Source organism: Brugia malayi, assembly GCF_000002995.4.
Source record: "Brugia malayi strain FR3 genome assembly, contig: Bm_v4_Chr2_contig_001, whole genome shotgun sequence".
NCBI lineage: Eukaryota > Metazoa > Nematoda > Chromadorea > Rhabditida > Onchocercidae > Brugia > Brugia malayi.
In genome coordinates, this window is record NW_025062476.1 from 11,445,755 (window position 1) to 11,465,151 (window position 19,397).

Below are 19,397 nucleotides of genomic sequence, written 5' to 3' on the forward strand. Positions count from 1 at the left end.
GATTCAAAATAATGCTGTTAACAATGAGAAAAACGAATAAATTTTAAAGGATTTACGATTATTTCTTTTTTCTTACAAAATTTCAGATTATTTTGATATTATTTTCAATTTAACACTTTAGAGAAAATAATTTTAAATTGGTTAATAAAACATAAAATATTATTTATTAATTTGCCGAAATAACACTTATACAAATAATTGTAGTAATAATTGATAATAGTAGTACAATGATAAATTTAGCAAAAACAGCAATTATCACTTTTTTTTTTTTGTTATATCAACAAATAGATTTAATTAACAAAAGCCACAATTAAATCTACTTCACAACATTAAATTAAGTTAGATCAAAAAAATTAAAGTTTAAACAATTATATATAAATCTGTAATATGGACAGATAACATTTTATAATTGCTTTTTATTTGTTAATCTTAAATGATATCGCTTTAATTTTTTTTTTCCACTTTTTTTTTCAGCTGAAAATAAATTAATTTTTTTAATCACTTTATCATTTTTTATGTTTTATATTACTTTTATCTTCAATCTTGCTAAGAATAAAATGAAAAGAAAGACAATGTTATATTTTAATTTATAATTAATCTCTATTTATTACATAATTAGCAAAAAAAAATTGTAAATAGAAATCAACTGAACAGATCAGTTTCACATAATTATCAGACTGTTTATGGAAAGCTTTATTGTTATTATATTGAAATTTTTAAATTCTACAAGTACCTTTGAAATCATAATGATAATTAAATCTTAAATCATTATAGTGATAATTGTTGATAATAACAATGATAATAACACTTTTCATATAGATTAAACAAGTTTCATTTCCAATAAAATAAACGAGTTTTAGTAATATTAAAAATAATTAATTGCAATTTTTATTTATTTAATTTTCAAATATGTTAAATTTATGATTTATGTATGCAATAATTTTAATCATATATTATTGTGTGGCAAGGAAATAACCATTTGATAAATATCAATAATATGAAATTAAAAATTTAATAATAAATTATAGATGGCTGAATGGTGCGCTGAGAATTTACGCGACTGTCAGGTTCAATTTTTTTTTTCCTTTTTATTTTTAACTGTTTATTCGATAATGTTTCATTTCCTCTCCTTTTTTTTGGATGTTTGATTTCTAAATTTATATCAGAAATAAGAATTTCATTAATAAAATGTTTATTGTACAGATAAAAAACAAATAATTGAATTAAAATGGTTGAAAATTTTATTGTATTATAAAGTTTAGTTTTTTGTTCGAAAAAAAAAATATTAGTTTTTCGTTTTATGCTATTTGATTTTTATTTCTATTTTGAAATGATGAAATTAAATTTATTATTTGGAAACAATTTATTGCTATCATGCAATTAGGATTATAAAAATGTTAAATTCTACTTATTTTGTAAATAAAATGTCAAAAAAAATAAATAAATGCATTTAAAAAAAAAAATTAAAAGGCTTGGAAAGCGGAAGGTATTCAAATTTCAACCACTTCCAATGAAGCAGCACGTTTATTTGACGCTCTTTTACGTCAATACGTTTCGTGGAGTGACTGTGCACAATTAGGTGGAATGGATCAAACGCTTCGAATAATGCTTGAAGCAGAGCCAAATGCTAGTAAGATAAAGTATTACGTGTTTTTTTTTTTTTACGTGTTATTTACACTTGATGTATGAGATGATAAGAATGATATGATTGACTAAGTAAATATCATTTGATAATTTTATCATTATATCACATTCTCTTCAACTATCTTATCAATTATTATCTTATTTTTTAATCTTTAAAAAATAATTGTGAAGCATTTTTATGCATAACTTTATAATATTGCACTATTATATTATAATTATTTTTTATCTTATCAAATTATATTTGATAAGATAATCGTAAAAGATATGATATGATATAATGATAAATATAATAATAAATTTTGATTTCAATCGTTCGCATATTTAAATATTTTCATTTTTTTAATTAGCTATTCACATAAATTTTTGAAATAATTTTTTTTAGTTTTTAGTAATGAGTCGAGTAATCTCATTGGGTTTGGAAGTGATGGGAACAGGTCGATCGATACGATTAGATCAAAATTATCGCAATCAATTAAACCAATTGTTAAATGATGCAACAAAATATGGTACCATATATGAGAGAAATCATGCTAAAGCTATCCATTTGTTTGCTAATGAGTTAGTCATTGCACTAATTAATTAATTAGTATTTAATCAATTAACTTTATTATTATTATTACAATTAAAATTGAGATAGATAGTGTTTGAAATTATCATTATACACTTTAAAATTATTATTGCAATAAATTCATTCAATCTTACCAAGAATGTCAGTATGGCAGATTATTGTCTGATACTTTAGTAGATAGATCAAATCAACAAATCAAAATTAACTTGTTTTTTTTTTTTTTTATTTTACAAGTTTTGATTATTAAGTGAGGAAAAAAAAAATTCTAAATTAAAAGTAATTTTTAGTCAAAAAAATTGAAGCAATTTTTCTTTCTCTTTTTTTCTTTTTTTTTACAGTAAAATGCTAGCAGCATGTGAAGAATGGGAAAAAATTTTGAATGAAATACCAAATGATTTGTTGGCGTTAAAATTTGCACAAGACGCATACTTTTATTTGGGTAATAAACAATGTATTCGAGATAGTATTGCCCGGGTAATACCAAAATGGAAATCAACAACACCGTGTTATAGGTTTTTCAATTCTCTTCTTTTGTTTTTCTCGATTTTTTAGATTTTAGGCAATATGTCTAAAGTGTAATTTTAAAATAAGTCTAGTCGATGATTTCTTTTTTTTTGCTTTTGCTTTTGTTTTTGTTTTTGTTTTTTTCTTTTTTGAAGTTAATGACAATTTAGAAAAATATATTAGTTATGAAAAAAACAAAGGAAATAATTTTGCAATCAACATTTATAATCTGAAATTTTGCTAACTTGTCAAATTATTAAAGAAAAAAAATTTTTTTTTTTTGTAAATTACTTTAAACAATGATAGTTTCGCATTTACATTTTAGTTAATATTTTTGACAAATCAATTTTTCTATTCATAAATCAATTTATCAAATATTTTATGCAAAGTTATTCTTTCTTAAGTTTTTGAATAGATCAACTGTCATCCATGTGCTTAAATAAGTAAAAAGTATTATTTGAGCTACCTTTATGGTATGTATGCATTTGGCCTGGAAGAATGTGAGCAGTACGATGAAGCTAAGAAATATGCCAAGAAGGTAAATGCCCTCACTTATTTTACTAGTAATAAAAATATGCCAAGAAGGTAAATCTCCTCACTTATTTTACTAGTAATAAAAATATGCCAAGAAGGTAAATCTCCTCACTTATTTTACTAGTTATAAAAATATGCCAAGAAGATAAATCTCCTCACTTATTTTACTAGTAATAAAAATATGTCAAGAAAGTAAATGTTCTCATTTATTTTACTAATAAAAAAATTAAATTTAATTATTTAAAATTTATAAAATATTATTACAATGGCCTTAATCACCCATTTTTGTATTCTCTGTACATGTTTTCCCATGCTATGTGACATTTTTGTTGCATTTAGCTAAATGAAATCCAGTTGATTCCGGTTCCGGTTTTAGGGACTTGAATTGAATAGACATGATGGTTGGGCAACACATGCTTTAGCACATTGTATGGAAATGAATGGTTGTGTGGAAGAAGGTATTCGTTTTATGGAATCAACTGAAACCGATTGGAATGTAAGCCTAAGCTGTGCAAGAATTTCGGTTTGATAAATTAAACAATTATTAGTTTGTAAAATGAATTGAAATGAAAAGTTGGTTTTAGAGGAAAAGGAAAATGTTAGCTTCACCTTTCCTGGATGAGATATAAGAAAATTTCGAGTGACTTTAATCATTTCTCGAATAAACCAAATAATAACGATCTCCAGTCTCAATCATAGCTAATCATCCTGTAAATAAATTCTATGTAATATTTTCTCATAATACAGTTTTCATATTTAATTTTGAAAATTGCATAAAATTTGATGGATGAAATTTACGAGAAGTAAGGCAGAGTCATATATCTTTTCGAAAAACGCATTTTCTTTTCTCCTAAATGAATTCATTGCTGAGCATATAGCCTACATAAACAACTACAAAATTTGCTTTTTTTTTTTCTTCGTAATCACAAAATTAAAAAACGAAAAGTATTTCTGAAAAACCTTTTCAAAAAATTTTAATACTTTAAAAATGTTGAATTTTTTTTTTAAACATTTCTATTATTTCAGAAATGTTCCTTACTTGCATGTCATAATTACTGGCATACTGCACTTTATTACATCGAACTTCAAAAATATGATGAAGCATTATCATACTACGACAGGCATTCATTGCATGCATTTATTATCAATAATTGCATCATTTTTTCATCATTAAAATTTTAAATAAACCTTTTAGCAATTCAGAAATAATACTTAAAGAAATGTCTTTTTTTTATTGGATAGTTATAAATAATTGTTGTATTTGAACATTGAAAAAGAATATATGTTTTATATGAATTTTATATATACTTGAAAAAGAAATTACATTTTTTTTTTTCTTTTCAAATATAAACAAATGAGAATAAAGATTTACAGTGTAAGTAAGCTCATTTATTTTAATTTTTATAGTATTATACAGTCAATTTTATTTAATTGTTTATTTAATTACAGCTAATTTTATTTAATTATATTTAATTAAATGAAATTTATACTACCATTTAATTAGGATCTTAATTAAAATCTTTTACAGTCATTTAATTGACAATTTATGCTCTTACTTATATATCATCTAAATGATTACACTTATTTACATGTCTTAAAAGATAGTATAACAGTGTAGCAAGCATTAAAAAATATACCTTTAATTTTTGAAATACCTTTAATTAATGATTTCTTATTAGCGGAAGAAACTTTGAAGAAATATTTTGGGAATAAGTCTATTTAGAGAGATTGGAAATCGTACAAAAAGTGATGCAATGCTGGACATTGTTGATGCATCTTCAATTCTTCTTCGCTTCGAAATGGAAGGTATATCAGTTGGTGATCGTTGGAAAGCTCTTCTACCAGTTGTTAAATCACATCTGAACGGTAGATTTTATAGTTTTTATAAGTAATTTGAGTAGAAAGTAGAAAAAATTAGCTTTTATAATTATTTTGAATAAATCCTGAAATATAAAAACATCTCTGTACATATGTTCAATTAATTCCAATTAATCAAAATTTTGTTAACATTTTGATGATTCTTAAATTTTTTCTTTCCTTGAAATGTCAAAAAAATTAAAAATTTTTTGCTATCTGAAATATTATTTGATTAGACAATTTAAAATAGAATTGTTAAATGATCATCTGATTTTAATAAATGTCTTTGCAAATGCAAAAAGAATTGAAAAAGTAAAACAAAGAAGGTAAAGATTTATAGCTGATTAAATTCCATCTTTTGAAATAATTTTAGATCATATATTAGCTTTCAATGATGCACATATTCGTATGGTTATTGAAGGTTGTGATGATAAGACAATAAGAAAGGATCACTGTGACAGCATTGCAAATTTTATAGAGCTAACTTTTTTTTTTTTATATAATTAATTAATGATGCATGTAAATCTCTTTACATTAGTCAGAATACCATTAAGGTTTTTCGCATAAAATTTATTTGTTTTTTCTTTCCTTTTTGTGGCGAAATTTTATTACTTTAAAGAAAAAATTGATTTGGTATTAAAATCTTCATTTTTTCTTAAAGAAAAAAAGAAAATTGCGTTGAATTAAATTTATTATAGCAATACTATATAAAAAATTAATGACTAATTTAAAAATGCTAATGTATTCCGTATTTGATATAATTATGAATTTTTTTGTTTTCATATTAATATCATATTATTACAGTGACAGTAGTGGTGACAACAACGATCGAACTCGAAATTTCGGAAAATCTATCTGTGATGCGATAACTTTTTATTACAGCGGTGATTATCATAAAGTTGTTCAGACATTAGCACCCATACGACACAATGTGTACAATATAGGTGGCAGTAATGCACAGGTAAGTTTGCAATATTTACAGTATAACTTAGCAATTTATACCTAATATATTAATGTAGTATACATGCATCGTAATATTTGTCAACACAAAAGGTAGAGATATCAAAGAAGTTCATAGCTATATGTTTATAATATAAAGTTTCTATCAATGTACATATATGTATTAATGTATACTGTAATATATATTGCTGATTACCGTATAAGTGATGATACTGTATGCAATACAATTACTTAAGTAAGTAGTAGTGTAACATAGGTAATAGGATTGATGCTCCTATTAGTGTTTAAGCCGCGCTAAGTTTGACTGTTGGGTAGGGAAGCTTGTACGAAATAAGCGCTTTTGGTACAACATCATGCATTATGCGTACTGTATCATCTTGGATACTGTAGTCGCTGCATACGGTAGCATCATTGATTTATGCAATAAAAATTTCGCCATTTTGACATTTTAATTAGTGAAAAGAGAAAAGTACGAAAGCTTTCATTCCAAACCTAAATAGTTTCGTAAATTGCAAATAAAGGCAATATAAAAATATTTTTTCTTAAAGCATTTTTTTTTTTTTTTGTTATGCAATTCATGCACATATCAAAATTTGATGTGTTTGATATCAACTGGATCAGTGCTCTAAATTTAAATCACTTCAATTAGAGAGTAAATAATCAGGAAAAAAATTTCAATATTTAAGCGTGATGTATTCGCACAATTGCTTATTCATAGCGCTCTTTCGTCAACAGAAATGGATGATCACAAGCTTGGAAAGTGAGTGATTCTTATTTCATTTTCTCATTCAAAGCTTCAGAATCATATTTTTGCTCATCGATTAAGTGGGTGTATTTTCTGACAACTTGACTGTATGTTAAATAAAGTATGTAATAATTAGGGTGTCCTTCGATGGACATTTCTTTTAATCCTTTTTTTTTCTCAAATTTTATTTTACAATCAAACTTTTGATGATTTATCACAGAATTGATTCCGGTAAGTTTCAAAATACTAAAGTTTCGAAATGCATATCTCAATTCATTCAGCGTCACTTGATGAAATGTTCAAAATTCATTTCATATAATAAAGATATCATGTCTGTCAAAATAAAATGAAAATATTGAATTTTTAGGATAATATTGGACGAACGAAATACAATAAAAAAGAATTCAACTCTAGGTCAAAGATTACTGTACAAATATGATTGGTTGAAAGAGAATTAATTGAAAGAATCATAATGCTTGATTAAAATTCAGTTTTTGTATGCTATGAATTTTAATTCATGGAATTTTTTGATTTCGTCTCTTCCTCATTCAATAATTTTATTATTCATCATATAGATAGATAATAAAATTATTATCCGTATAGCATTTATTGGATTTTTTTTATTTATTGAAGTTTACTTCTTAATTAATAAATTTCCATTAACGTGTATTTGTTTCAAAAATAAATAACTTTTCAATCCTTCTTTAGCACTTATTTATTTTAACTTATTGAGCTGTTGCATCAAACATTTTTTTTTAATTGCACTTTTTTTTTTTGTTAAATAAACAGGAAGCAAAAAAAAAAAAAAGAAAAAGAAAAGAGAAATTCAATAAATTTTGTTGCATAGAAGTTCAATTTGTTACTTTGTAAAATACTATATCGATCATCGTATCATTCTGAATAATGCAAAGTGACAAATAAAAGAAATTTCAGTTCAGACGAAAAAGCAAAAGTAAAAAAGAAGACATCAAGAAAATAAAATTTTAAAATTTTCTCTTCGTTCAACTTTCTTTTTCGTTCTCTGATAAATCAAAGATAGCAAACTAAAAATCAGAATTTTTAGAAATATTTTTCGTCGTTTTTTTCTTTTTTTTTTTTTTTCTGCTTCAAATCATTCATATCGATCAATCAATGATGGTATAATGCAGTTCGTTTCCGGTGATTATCATATCAAATTATGTATACATCAAACTACAAATGATACATTCACTGTTTATAAGCTAATTGATAGCATAGGATTTATTATGATTTTGGTATAATTTTTTTTGTCAGTGTCAAAATTTAGTTTCATTTCTTAGGTGTTGACATGTCGCAGTTCAGTGCTGCCATCTAATCATCTATTATATAATGTAATAGAAAAACATCTATTTTTATTTTTTTTGCAAAATTTTGCAAAAATTTGTAAAAATTTGAAAGGATTTGTAAAATTTGAAATTTTTGATAAAAGAAAATGATAAGTAAATCCATAGAGAAGCAATAAAAAATTTATGTTTTAAATAAGCAAACATAGCTGTGCAAGAATTTTGCTTATTAAAATTATTACTATTTGCTTTTTTTTAATGTGCAAAATGTATTCATTCATTTTAAAACAATTTGATTGCTGCAATTCAAGCAAATATTTATTTATTTTGGTTTTTGAACACTGATAATTCACAGCCATTAAAAAAAAGGGAAGGAAAAAACACAGACAAAAAATCAAAATTAAATCTATACAAATGACTAGAAGTAATCAGCAATTAATAAAAATATTCCATGAAGTATAAAACATAATTTAAAATAAAAAAAAAAAAGAAAAATATTGAAATATTATCATAAAATGAAATAAAAGTAGTAAAATAAAATAGAAATAATATAACTGAACAAGCAAAATAAATAGTTGAACAATTAAATCCATTTAAATGATAACTGTTTTTTTAAAATGAAACATTGTATTATGCCTAAATTAAATTAAATTAAATTATTTTTTTTTTTCACTTAATTCGAAAATTGCTTATTATCACTTAAATAAGCCTGTAAACTAGCACAATAAAAATGACTTAAATTTTGAAGGCAGAAAAAATTGTTAATATTTTTAGACATAAGAAGAAAAAGAGATAATTGAAATGTGTGAAAAACTGGAAGTGCAATTCAGATAACTTTTTCACATTAGAAAATGTGATTTAGTACAGATAAAAATTCATGAAATTTTTCAAAAAAATTGAAAGAAATTTTACAAAAAAGAAATGTAAACAAGCAGTAGATCAGTAATATTCATTATGGCATTTAAATCAAAATCTTAACAGTTCGAACAAAATTTTGGGCTTTTTTTTGAATAATTTAAAAGATAATATAAAATTAAAAGAAATTTTTATAAATTTTTTTTAGTAAAAATAAGAAAGAAACCGTAATAAATGATTGTTATTTAGAAAAGAACTAATTGAATTTTATCATTGTTTTTAAAACAAAAATTAGCATTCAAGATAGCAGTATGAAGATTAAAATTTAACAATTCGTTTTTTTATTTTTTATTTTTGAATGCTTAATCAAATTAATATTTTCCTTTCCTTTTTGTCTTCTTTTTTTCCTAATTCTTGAAATATTTTCCATTTTTACTTCCATTTTCTCTGATTAATATATTTCAATATTTCCACTAAATTTTATACTTTTATTTAGTAAATTCTCGATTAACTGTTATATAACTTTGGAACAAATTAAAATATTATCGCTCCATTCATCCCTAATCTTTCTCTTTTCATATATTACATTTTCAACATTTACCCAAACTTTTTTTTTTTTTTTATAATTGCTAAATTTAATTTTAATTTTTTTGAAACATAACTAAATCTATTTCGTATATTTTCTCTCTTTCATTTTAATACAAAGATAGAAAGATCAGAAGACTATTTAGTTTACAATTTTACATTCACAAATTTAATTTTTATACAATTTGAATATTATGCAATTGATATAAAGAAATTAACCCAACTGCAAAATGTATGTATATATATGTATATGTATGAGTTTTCTTTTTTCTTTCTGTTTTACTTTTTTTTTGAGATAAATTTCAAATTTTGTAAACTTTCTTTTTCTTAAATGAAATAACTTTTCCTTTTCAAAAACTGATAAAACATTAGTAATTTTGTTTTTATTTTCTGACTTATGAATAGTTAATAAATCTTTGAATAATATAATGAATTATAACTACAACTATATCCTTGTATTATTATTATTATTATTTGTACCACCTAAAAGATTTCGAATTTGATCTTGTTTCTTTTGCATTTCTACTGACCTGAAAAAAAATCAAAGTTTAGTGAAATGAATAAATATGCAAGGTAATGATTGAAATTGATATTTTTTAGCTCAACCTTATTATTAATTTTTAATTATTTTAATACAAAATTTCAATGGTAAATGTTTTAATTTTAAAATTTATTTCATACGGAAAATTTAGATACCTTAATGAGAAGCCGATTTATTCAAGTTTAGCCATGCAGAACAATGACAGGATATAAAATATTTAATTAGGAAGTTAATAAAATAAAATAGATATATTTTCAAAAATTTATCCCATCAACAATAAATACTATTTTCAGTTTAATAATGCATTTGTAATTTCGTTTCAGTTTATATTAGTCAAAAATAAGCAATGATTAATGGATATCAATAATTAATAACTGAGAAAGCTAATTATGTTCTGTAATTACTTTGATTAACTTTATCTTATCTGAACGTATACTCTAGTATTAATCTGATTTCTCAATTTAAAGAAACTTTGAGGAGAAACTTTCTTAATAATTGAAATTATTCAACATAATTCCGAACTTACACCTAACAATAACTTTAGTATCAGTTCACTATAGGATGAAATTACCTGTGACAGTTCATAACTTACCTGTACGATGGTGGTGGAGTACCAAGTCGATAATTTCTATTATGTGATAACTCAATCGGATACACTGTGGTATTTCGATAAGGAGCACATGTCTCATAAACTGTTGAAATAAGAGGTCGTTGATGTTCCGAACTCTAAAATCATATCAAATATCCGATAATGCTTCAGGTATTGCACTATTTTGAAGCATTTAATACTTATAATTAAATGTGTAATGTATATAAAAGTTTAACTAAATTGCGAAGCTTAAGAAAACTAATTTAGACATTTTGAGAACTATAAAAACATTTAAAAATTATATTTAATTTTATGCAATTTTTCAGAATTTTTCCCCATCTTTTGATGATAATTACATTTTTAATTAATGATTTACAAGGTTAATGATTTTGTTTAAAGTAAGAAATTTTAAAATGGTCAGTTGGCTTTAAACAGTTGCTAAGTGTTATCAGTTGTTGAATTTCATAAATATTTATGAGAAATATTTTAGAGAGGTAAAAAGAAAGCTATCTCCTCTTCTAGGCTTGCTTAGATAAATGGCAAAAGGAAAAAGAATGCAAAAAGTTATTGATGTCTCATTGCGCCAATGGCAAAATATCATCAGCTATGCTTAGTCTGATAAAAGCCTATTGATTTTTCCTTAAAGCCAAGGAAAATATTTTGTTGTGGCCAAGCATAGAAATCTAACAATATAAGCTAGTTTTATTGACCAAAACATGCAAAATAAATGCAAAAAATTGAGCAATAAGAAATGGAAATGAAATTAATTGGCAGTAATGAATTAATCATTATTTAGTGTAATAAAAAAAATACTAAATAAATAAGTAATACCATCGAATAACTTAATTTTAAGCCATAAAATGAAAGAATGAAAATTTGGAAAAAGTATTAGTAAAATTATTAAATTTTATTACTGGATATCACAAAATTTTTATTTGTCCATTTAGCAAATTCATTGGGTACTGCAAAAATTTTTTGTCATAGATCATCATTCTTTCTTTTCCATCATTTCCCTCTCTCTCTCTCTCCCTCTCTCTTGTTAAAAGAGTATAAATGAAATAAATTAACCTTCAAGAGATTATCTTGCCGAGCTTCATGTGCTTGAACAAGTTCTAAACATCTGTTTAATGTATTTTGATCTAATGGTAAATCCAAGTTATCTTTTTTACGATGTGATAAAAATGGTCCAAAGCAATCACAAAAACCACATCGCATTATCTGTAAAATAATATAACATTTTTTTTTTTTTTTTTTTCATTTATATTTTATAAGTAAAAATAAAAATAAAAGGAAAAAAAAAACGGTACGATAACTTTCTAAGGGATACTGTAATCTGAAATAGTTCAAAATTAAATTAATTTTATAACTTGATTAGTTGATTATTTAAGAAATTATTTAATAACATTGAAAAAATAAGAAGAAATTTTTATAATTGATGTTTTTTCTTTGTTTTTGTTTTTGTTTTTGCTTTTTTTGTTTTGTGTTTTTTTGTTTTGAAATAAACTGAAGTCAAAATATTGCTAAAATAGCGATATAATGGATGAAGTTGTCAATAGAAAAAAATTCAAACATGAATAAAATACTATTACAATTCTTGGCTATTTTTTTTTTGCCAAGTATTAAAGAAGCCTAGAAATTCATTTTTTGCCTTTAAAATTAAATTATTTGATTTTTAGGAAATCATTTATCTATCGCACATTTGCTACAGTATCCCTAATATTACATTATGAAATTCACACTGCAATGATAACAATATGAAATATTTAAAAAACAAAAATATTTTTGCTTAATTTCTCTTTTTTTTTTACTAAACAAACTTTTACAGAAAAAAAGTTTTTTTTTCCATATTCATTAATTATTATATTTTTTTTTTTTTTTTAAAAAAAAACTTTTAATTTATAAAAAGAAAAAAATAACTAATATTGCAATTTTTTTTTTTTTCTCATTTTCATTTTCAAAATAAACTTATTAATGCAATCAAAGAAAAGAAAAAGTAATTTTTAAAAATGATAAAAAATTTTGTGATATATTATAATTAGAGCAAAGCTATGAAATAAAATGGAATGAAATGGAATGAAGTGAACAGATGTTCGAGAATTTATCATTTCAGAATGGATAAGTCTAAGTGAAAGGAATGTAAAATTCCGACTATTCAAGTTGTCTATGTGTATTTAATGTGGCACATAGATTGTTAGGTCTAAAGCCTAAAGCCACTAGCATTTCATACTTTTATCAGTGTAACGCCTACTTTTTAGATAACTAAATTACACTTATTTACATTCCACACACACAAACACACAACAAACACACAAATATACGTATCATTATGCAACTATACTTATACCTCATTAAAAAATATAGATATAATATTATTTATATTAAAAATATAAGTTTACAATTATATATTTATACAAGTATATATACATGTGAATATTCTAGTATATCATTAAAAAATATATATTATGAAAATTATATATTTACAATTTATATATTTATACAAGTATATGCGCATGTGAATATTTTATTTATGATTATGTAAGTATTATTAAGTATTTGTAAGTATTATTGCGTATAATTATGTAAGAATATTTATGCTTATATATAGCTATATGCTATTTAAAAAAAAAAAAAACCTTATCCCTAATATATAACAATATGTTAATTAGTTTTATTAGTAATTAAAATTATATAATATATAAATATATTTATATTGGAAAAGATCACTGAATATTCCATAATTATATGCTTATGCAAATATTTTCACATTCCATACAATTACATGGAATGTGAATAGATTTTACTATTTATACTTGTATATTTGTACTTTGTTAAAAACAAAAATATATACTTAAGCTAAAGTTTAGTTTTATCAATTAATGAATGTGATATAATATATATCATTATATGTGAGAAAGAGATCCAAATATTATTTAATAAATTTGTAAAAGTATATATTCTACTCATATTACTATTCTACTTACATAAATATATTAGTTATGCTTATAACATACTTATAAATCTTAAAAAAAAAAAAAAAAATTTAAACCTAATCTATGCTTTAATTTTTATTAACAAAAAGTATTATATATATATATATATATATATATATATATATATATTTTTATTCATATACATCAGAAAAGACAACCGATACTGAGTTACGAAGGCTAAGGAAGTGAAATCGATTTTTAAAATTGCTTTCATTTGCAGAATTCAAGCTGAAAAGGGAAACAGAAGGATGAAAACAGCTGGCAGAGAGTTAGCCTTTCTAATAAACTTTATCCTAAATATAAACTTTTGAAAGCAAAAAGCTTTGAAAACATACATACATTTATATAATATCGAGAAATAATATATTAGCATTAGTATTACTCAGTTATATTTCACTCATTCTTTCTCATTATAATAATAATAATTACACACTTATTACTTTCTTTCTTTTTTTTTTCGTATTCATTTCAAATTTAATAATTATATAAAATTTTGTTAGATGTATTAATGCTTTTAAAATTGATTATAAAATTTAAATGAACCTGAAAATTTAATATAATGCATATATTTTTTTAATATGTACATGAATTATATTTTATTTCTTGATATGTTATTTTATTTTTTATGTTTTTTTGTATTTTATTTTTTTAATAATTCAATATGATGTATATTTTAAAACAAAAGTTAAATGAAAAAATGAAAAAAAAAAAGGTCAGACAGGTATTGATATGCATAAATATAAAACTTAAAATCATTGTTGGAAATAATTTTCAATTAATTAAAATTTTGTAAACACTAAACAATCAGAAATGATTCCGTTTTTTTTTTTTTTTTTTTGATAATCAAAGTGCAAAGGTCAAAAAATGCATACCGTAACTAAGAATGCACCAAATATAAGAATTAGTATAACTGATGAAATTGTGTTAAAAAAGCTTCGATTTGTACTTTTCACATTTCTCGATGCTTCATCAATTTCACATGATAAGCCAGCATAATGTAGTGGACATCTGCAAATTTCAAAAAAAAAAAAAAATTAATTATTTTTTGTTTAAAATGAAATTAGTTTCTTTTCTTTATCAAATTATTACGAACAAAATATTAAAATTTTTTTTGACAATAATTTGTAATCATGCAAAAACCATTTAAAAAATAAACAAAAGTGCGAAAAAGATGATTAGTAGATTTAGGATAAATTTTTTCATTAAATTTTTGTCAGTGTAAAATTAAACAAGAAAAGTAAACAATAATGAAATATAATTCATAGTCAAACTTTAACAATGAATTGATTAACAGTAATAATAAATTATGAGTTAAAATCTCATTTAAAATTTGAGTTAAAGTTTCAGTTTTATTCACAAATACTTTGTTAATTAAATTTTCACTTTCTGTCTGATATCATTATTTGCACTTAGTAACAAAATTGAATTTGAAAAAAAAAAAAAAAAGAAAATAAATGAAAAATAGAAAAAAAAAAAAGAAAGAAAATCAAGGCAAAACAAGTAAAGCGTAAGAAATATAAATAATTCGATTAAATAACTAAAACGTTTTTTCATTTTTTTTTTTTCAAATACAGTAAGTAAATTAATTAAAAATAAAATTGAAAAGAAAAACAGAAACAGAAGAAAGTATTAGTTAAAAAAAAAAAAGAAATTAATATATAAATTATTAAAATAACTATTTAAAAAGATGGAAAACAGTTATACTTTCGTGTTAATTTGTGATAAATTTTCACTGAGTCATTAACAAAACGATCATAAACATAAAATATTTGAAAACTTTTTAAAATAATAACAATTATACAGTTATAAGTATATTTTATAATTAAAAAAATTATAAAAACAAAAAAAACAAATAATTGATTAGTTATTATAAGTAAGACGAGAAATTGAATTTTTTTATAGTAATTTTATTTTCAAACACATATATAGCACTATTTTCTTTTATTATTCTTTCTCAAAATTTTTTTTATTGATTGTATAATTTTTTTTAAGCATTTTTTTAAAGAGTTTTTTAAAGAAAAATTTTAACTGATAACACTGATAACACTGATAACATTGTGTTATGTTTTGAAATTTTCTAATTAGCAAGAAATCAATAATGATATTGCAAGTTTGTTTACAACATTTAAGCATTCATCTGCAACTATAATATGTATATTGCAGCAAAGTATCGCACCTGCATTTCACTTCACCTTTACTGCTCTCGAAGAGTTCCTCGTCTTCAATATCAGAAAATGTTAAATTGAATAAATCACAAACGTTTAATTCCATTCTTGATGGTATGTGCAGTGTTGATAATGAATTAATCAGTGATAAATTAAGCTCAGAACCTGAAATGAATTATTTCATTTGATGAAAATATTAAGTTAATTATAAATAATTGAAAAAAAAAAAAGACAAAGAAATTAACTTTTTTCTTTCATTTCATTTAAATATTAATCAAAAGAAAAAAGTATAAATTATCAATAAAAATTTGATTTAGATAAACAACAAAAGTTATCTGTCAATATTTACATATACATATATTTTAAAAGTTTAAATATAATTAGTTCTAGTTGTAAATATTGTTAAAATGAAAATAATTGGCTGGCACAAAATAGTATAGCATAATTTTTCATTTAAAATAAAAAAGAAAAAACCATTATTAATTTTTAAAGTTGGATAACAGGAACAATTATTGAAGAAAAAAAAAAACGAAAGGACATTTGTTTTAAGTAAATCAAAGTTTAAGTATAATTTTATTCAAAAAAAAAATCAGTTTGTAGTAATTTTAATAAACAATCTCACCAATTGTGCAAAATGTTAATTAGCTTATTACTTAGTAAAACTAAGTAGTAAACAAAATACATAAGTAATTGATTAAATAAACAAATAAACAAACCGGACGTGTCAACAGCAATCCAATCAGTTGGATCAACAGCATAGGTTGATTTATGCTTTTCTCGAAGATTTGATTGTGTTTGAAGATCGATAAATGGTAAACCACCATTGCAGCATAGGATGAGAAGGTGTTTAGCTGTCAAAAATGTTAAATTCATTTGAAATATCTGAAATTTGTCTTATTTATAAAAATTAAAAAAAATTTTGTTAGATTTCAAAAGACAGAGAAAGAAATAGGAATGAAATTATTATAAAATAAATGAAAAAAATACTTTTCTAAATTATGCTAAGAAGATAAAAATTATCTAATAATCTGCTTTTAAATTCAGAATTAAAAGATCAAAAAAAAAAAAAATACAAATTTAAATTAATTTCAAAAGACTAAAAAGTGATATGGAGTTGTCAAGAGAAAATGCAGAAAAAAAATATTTTTCTAAACTATGTCAAAAAGGCAAGAATTGTCCAGTAATTAATTTTTAAAAGCAGAAATTAAAAATGAAAAAATAATATTTAAAACTATTTTTAAAAGATTAAAAAAAAAAAGTAAGGTCGTCTCGTCATCAATAAATTAATTAAGTATAATGAATCCACTAGTCGTTGAATTACTTTTCTTAAAATTAACATAAAAAAATCCTAGAAACTTAACTCTAAAAAAGGCTTTCATTAATAAAATTAAAATTGTTTATTAATAGCAAATAATAAATATTATTACACGAAAATTTATTAATAAATTTATTCGAAAAAATAAGATTTTGTAGAAAAAATGAAAAATTTCCAGCGCAAAAAATTTTTTTTTTTTTCATTTATAATAATCGATAAATTTAATTTTAAAAAAAAGAAATTTCAAATATAAAAATTGTAAACTGAACATTAATGTTTGTTATTATCAATTCATGCTGAAGCTCCAATTTTAAATTTCAAATTTATCAGAAGAAAAGGCAAAAACATTTAATGTATTATTTACATCGAAACAAGCAATTTATTCTAGTGTATCATTAAAATTAAATGAAAATGAAAAAGAAAAACGAATAAAAACGGTTTATTTTGAAAATTAAGAAAAATAAAAAAAAAAAAATTTTATGCGAAGGAAAAGTTTTTATTTATTAAAAAATATTTTTTTTTTTTTTTTTGCAAACTTTTTATCTGTAAAATTTAGCAAAAATTTTGCTGCGTCAATTTTCTCTTTCATTTCAAACTATTTTCAATTAATCAATTCTTATCATTTCAAACTATTTTCAATTAATCAATTCCTATCATTTCAAATATTTCTCATAGTAAAAGTTTAGTCTTTTCTCGGAAAAGTAAAGAATTAATTAATGAAAATGAAATTCATTATTTGCTATCATTCAAATTATTTTAAAATAACAGCCAAATGCTATGCTATATACCATAAAAATGACAAATTATTCGGAAGAAATAGCATTTTTAGCTAAGCTATGCATTGCTTTTCTCAAATAACAATCAATCAAATAAAAAGAAAAAAAAAATTATTCATAAATTTGATAATCTAAAATTTTTTATATTTTTTTTTAAAAAAAAGCAAAAAATAAAGAAATTTTTTGTTTTTTTTGTTTTTTTTTTAATTGAACAAAATCAATTTTTTCTGATTTTTTGTCTTTGTCAAATGTCAAATTTTATTGTTTTTATTTCAAATTTTATTTTTTTTTTTTAAACTTAAAATGAAAAATTTTAACAATATTATTCACTAAAAATAAAAAATTGGAATTAAATAAAAAAATATTTATGGCACATATTTTATCTTCTCCTATTGATAATAATTAGTAATAACAATTGTTACTTTTCAATAACTTATTGGTTACTTTTTAATAACAACAAATGTTACTTACTTTACTTTATCGATTCATTTAATACTAAGAAATATTTTCTATTTTCTATTGTTCTATTTTTTTTCTGCTATCATTTTAAAATGATTACTTAAAAATATTGAAACGATTTGGGGATTGTTTACTTATGAATACTTTAGCAAATTATGGTTTAAAGATGTAACATGATATCAGTAATGATGGACAAAGAGAGGGAAGGAGAGAGAGAGAGAGAAAAGAGAGAAAAAGAAATGAAAGAAAAAAGATAAGTATAACAAATGTACATTTTGCAATTTTTTATAAAAATTATTGAAATATTAAAAATTAAAAAAAAAAATAAAAACAAAAGAATGAAATTTAATGATTAATATATTTATCCGTATTGAAAATATATAAAAATTCTTGGAGATTAATGCATTATTTATTATAAATTACATGAGCTTAAAATTTCTAAAATCATTTTATTGCCTAAAATTTATTTCAAATAATTTTTAACTAAAATAAGAAAAATTTAGTTTAAAAAAAATTAAATTTTTTTTAAATAATTCAACACATATAATAAATAACAAATTATGAAGAAATGAAACAATTTTGAAATTCATTTTTTGTGAATAGAAGAAATGGAGCAATTGTTGAAATCCACTCATTCTTATGAGTGAAATTAATTACTTAAAGTATGTCATATTTCTTTTCCTTATCGTTTTCTTTTGTTAAATTATCTTAATGAAATTTAATTAATGAAATATGTTATGTTAACTTATCAATTACTTTCGAAATTACTCACTTAAACAGTTGTTAGAAGTTTAATTTTAATTTGTCCTCAATTTTGTTAGATATAATTAATATGAGGAAAAGTTATTAATTAGTTGCATAGAATTATTTGCCATTTTACTTCTAAATATAACTTTAACTGCTGCTGCTGCTGCTGCTACTTTCGTAACACACAAAAGTAAAATTCTGAAAATTGCTAGAATAAGGCTAAATAGTTTAAAGTTGAGTGAAAAATTTTCAAACGAAATCA

At 22.3% G+C, this 19,397-nt stretch overlaps 2 protein-coding genes across 2 annotated transcripts; one reads left to right on the top strand and one right to left on the bottom strand.

Moving 5' to 3' along the window:
- Nucleotides 1-1,028: 1,028 nt before the first annotated feature.
- Bm6829 (Uncharacterized protein) lies at nucleotides 1,029-7,270 on the top strand (the record flags this gene model as incomplete). The annotated part of the gene is made up of 12 exons (XM_043079275.1): nucleotides 1,029-1,067; nucleotides 1,471-1,630; nucleotides 2,034-2,202; nucleotides 2,551-2,724; nucleotides 3,179-3,254; nucleotides 3,627-3,746; nucleotides 4,277-4,371; nucleotides 4,974-5,116; nucleotides 5,481-5,586; nucleotides 5,912-6,068; nucleotides 6,754-6,827; nucleotides 7,180-7,270. The coding sequence occupies 12 exons, from the start codon at nucleotides 1,029-1,031 to the stop codon at nucleotides 7,268-7,270; spliced, it is 1,404 nt and encodes a 467-aa protein (XP_042935209.1).
- Nucleotides 7,271-9,998: 2,728 nt separating this feature from the next.
- On the bottom strand, nucleotides 9,999-16,711 carry Bm2079 (Uncharacterized protein; the record flags this gene model as incomplete). Its single annotated transcript, XM_043079276.1, has 6 exons — nucleotides 9,999-10,083; nucleotides 10,687-10,820; nucleotides 11,752-11,901; nucleotides 14,546-14,681; nucleotides 15,850-16,003; nucleotides 16,555-16,711. 6 exons carry the CDS (start codon nucleotides 16,709-16,711, stop codon nucleotides 9,999-10,001), a joined length of 816 nt encoding a protein of 271 aa, XP_042935210.1.
- Between the last annotated feature and the right edge of the window lie 2,686 nt (nucleotides 16,712-19,397).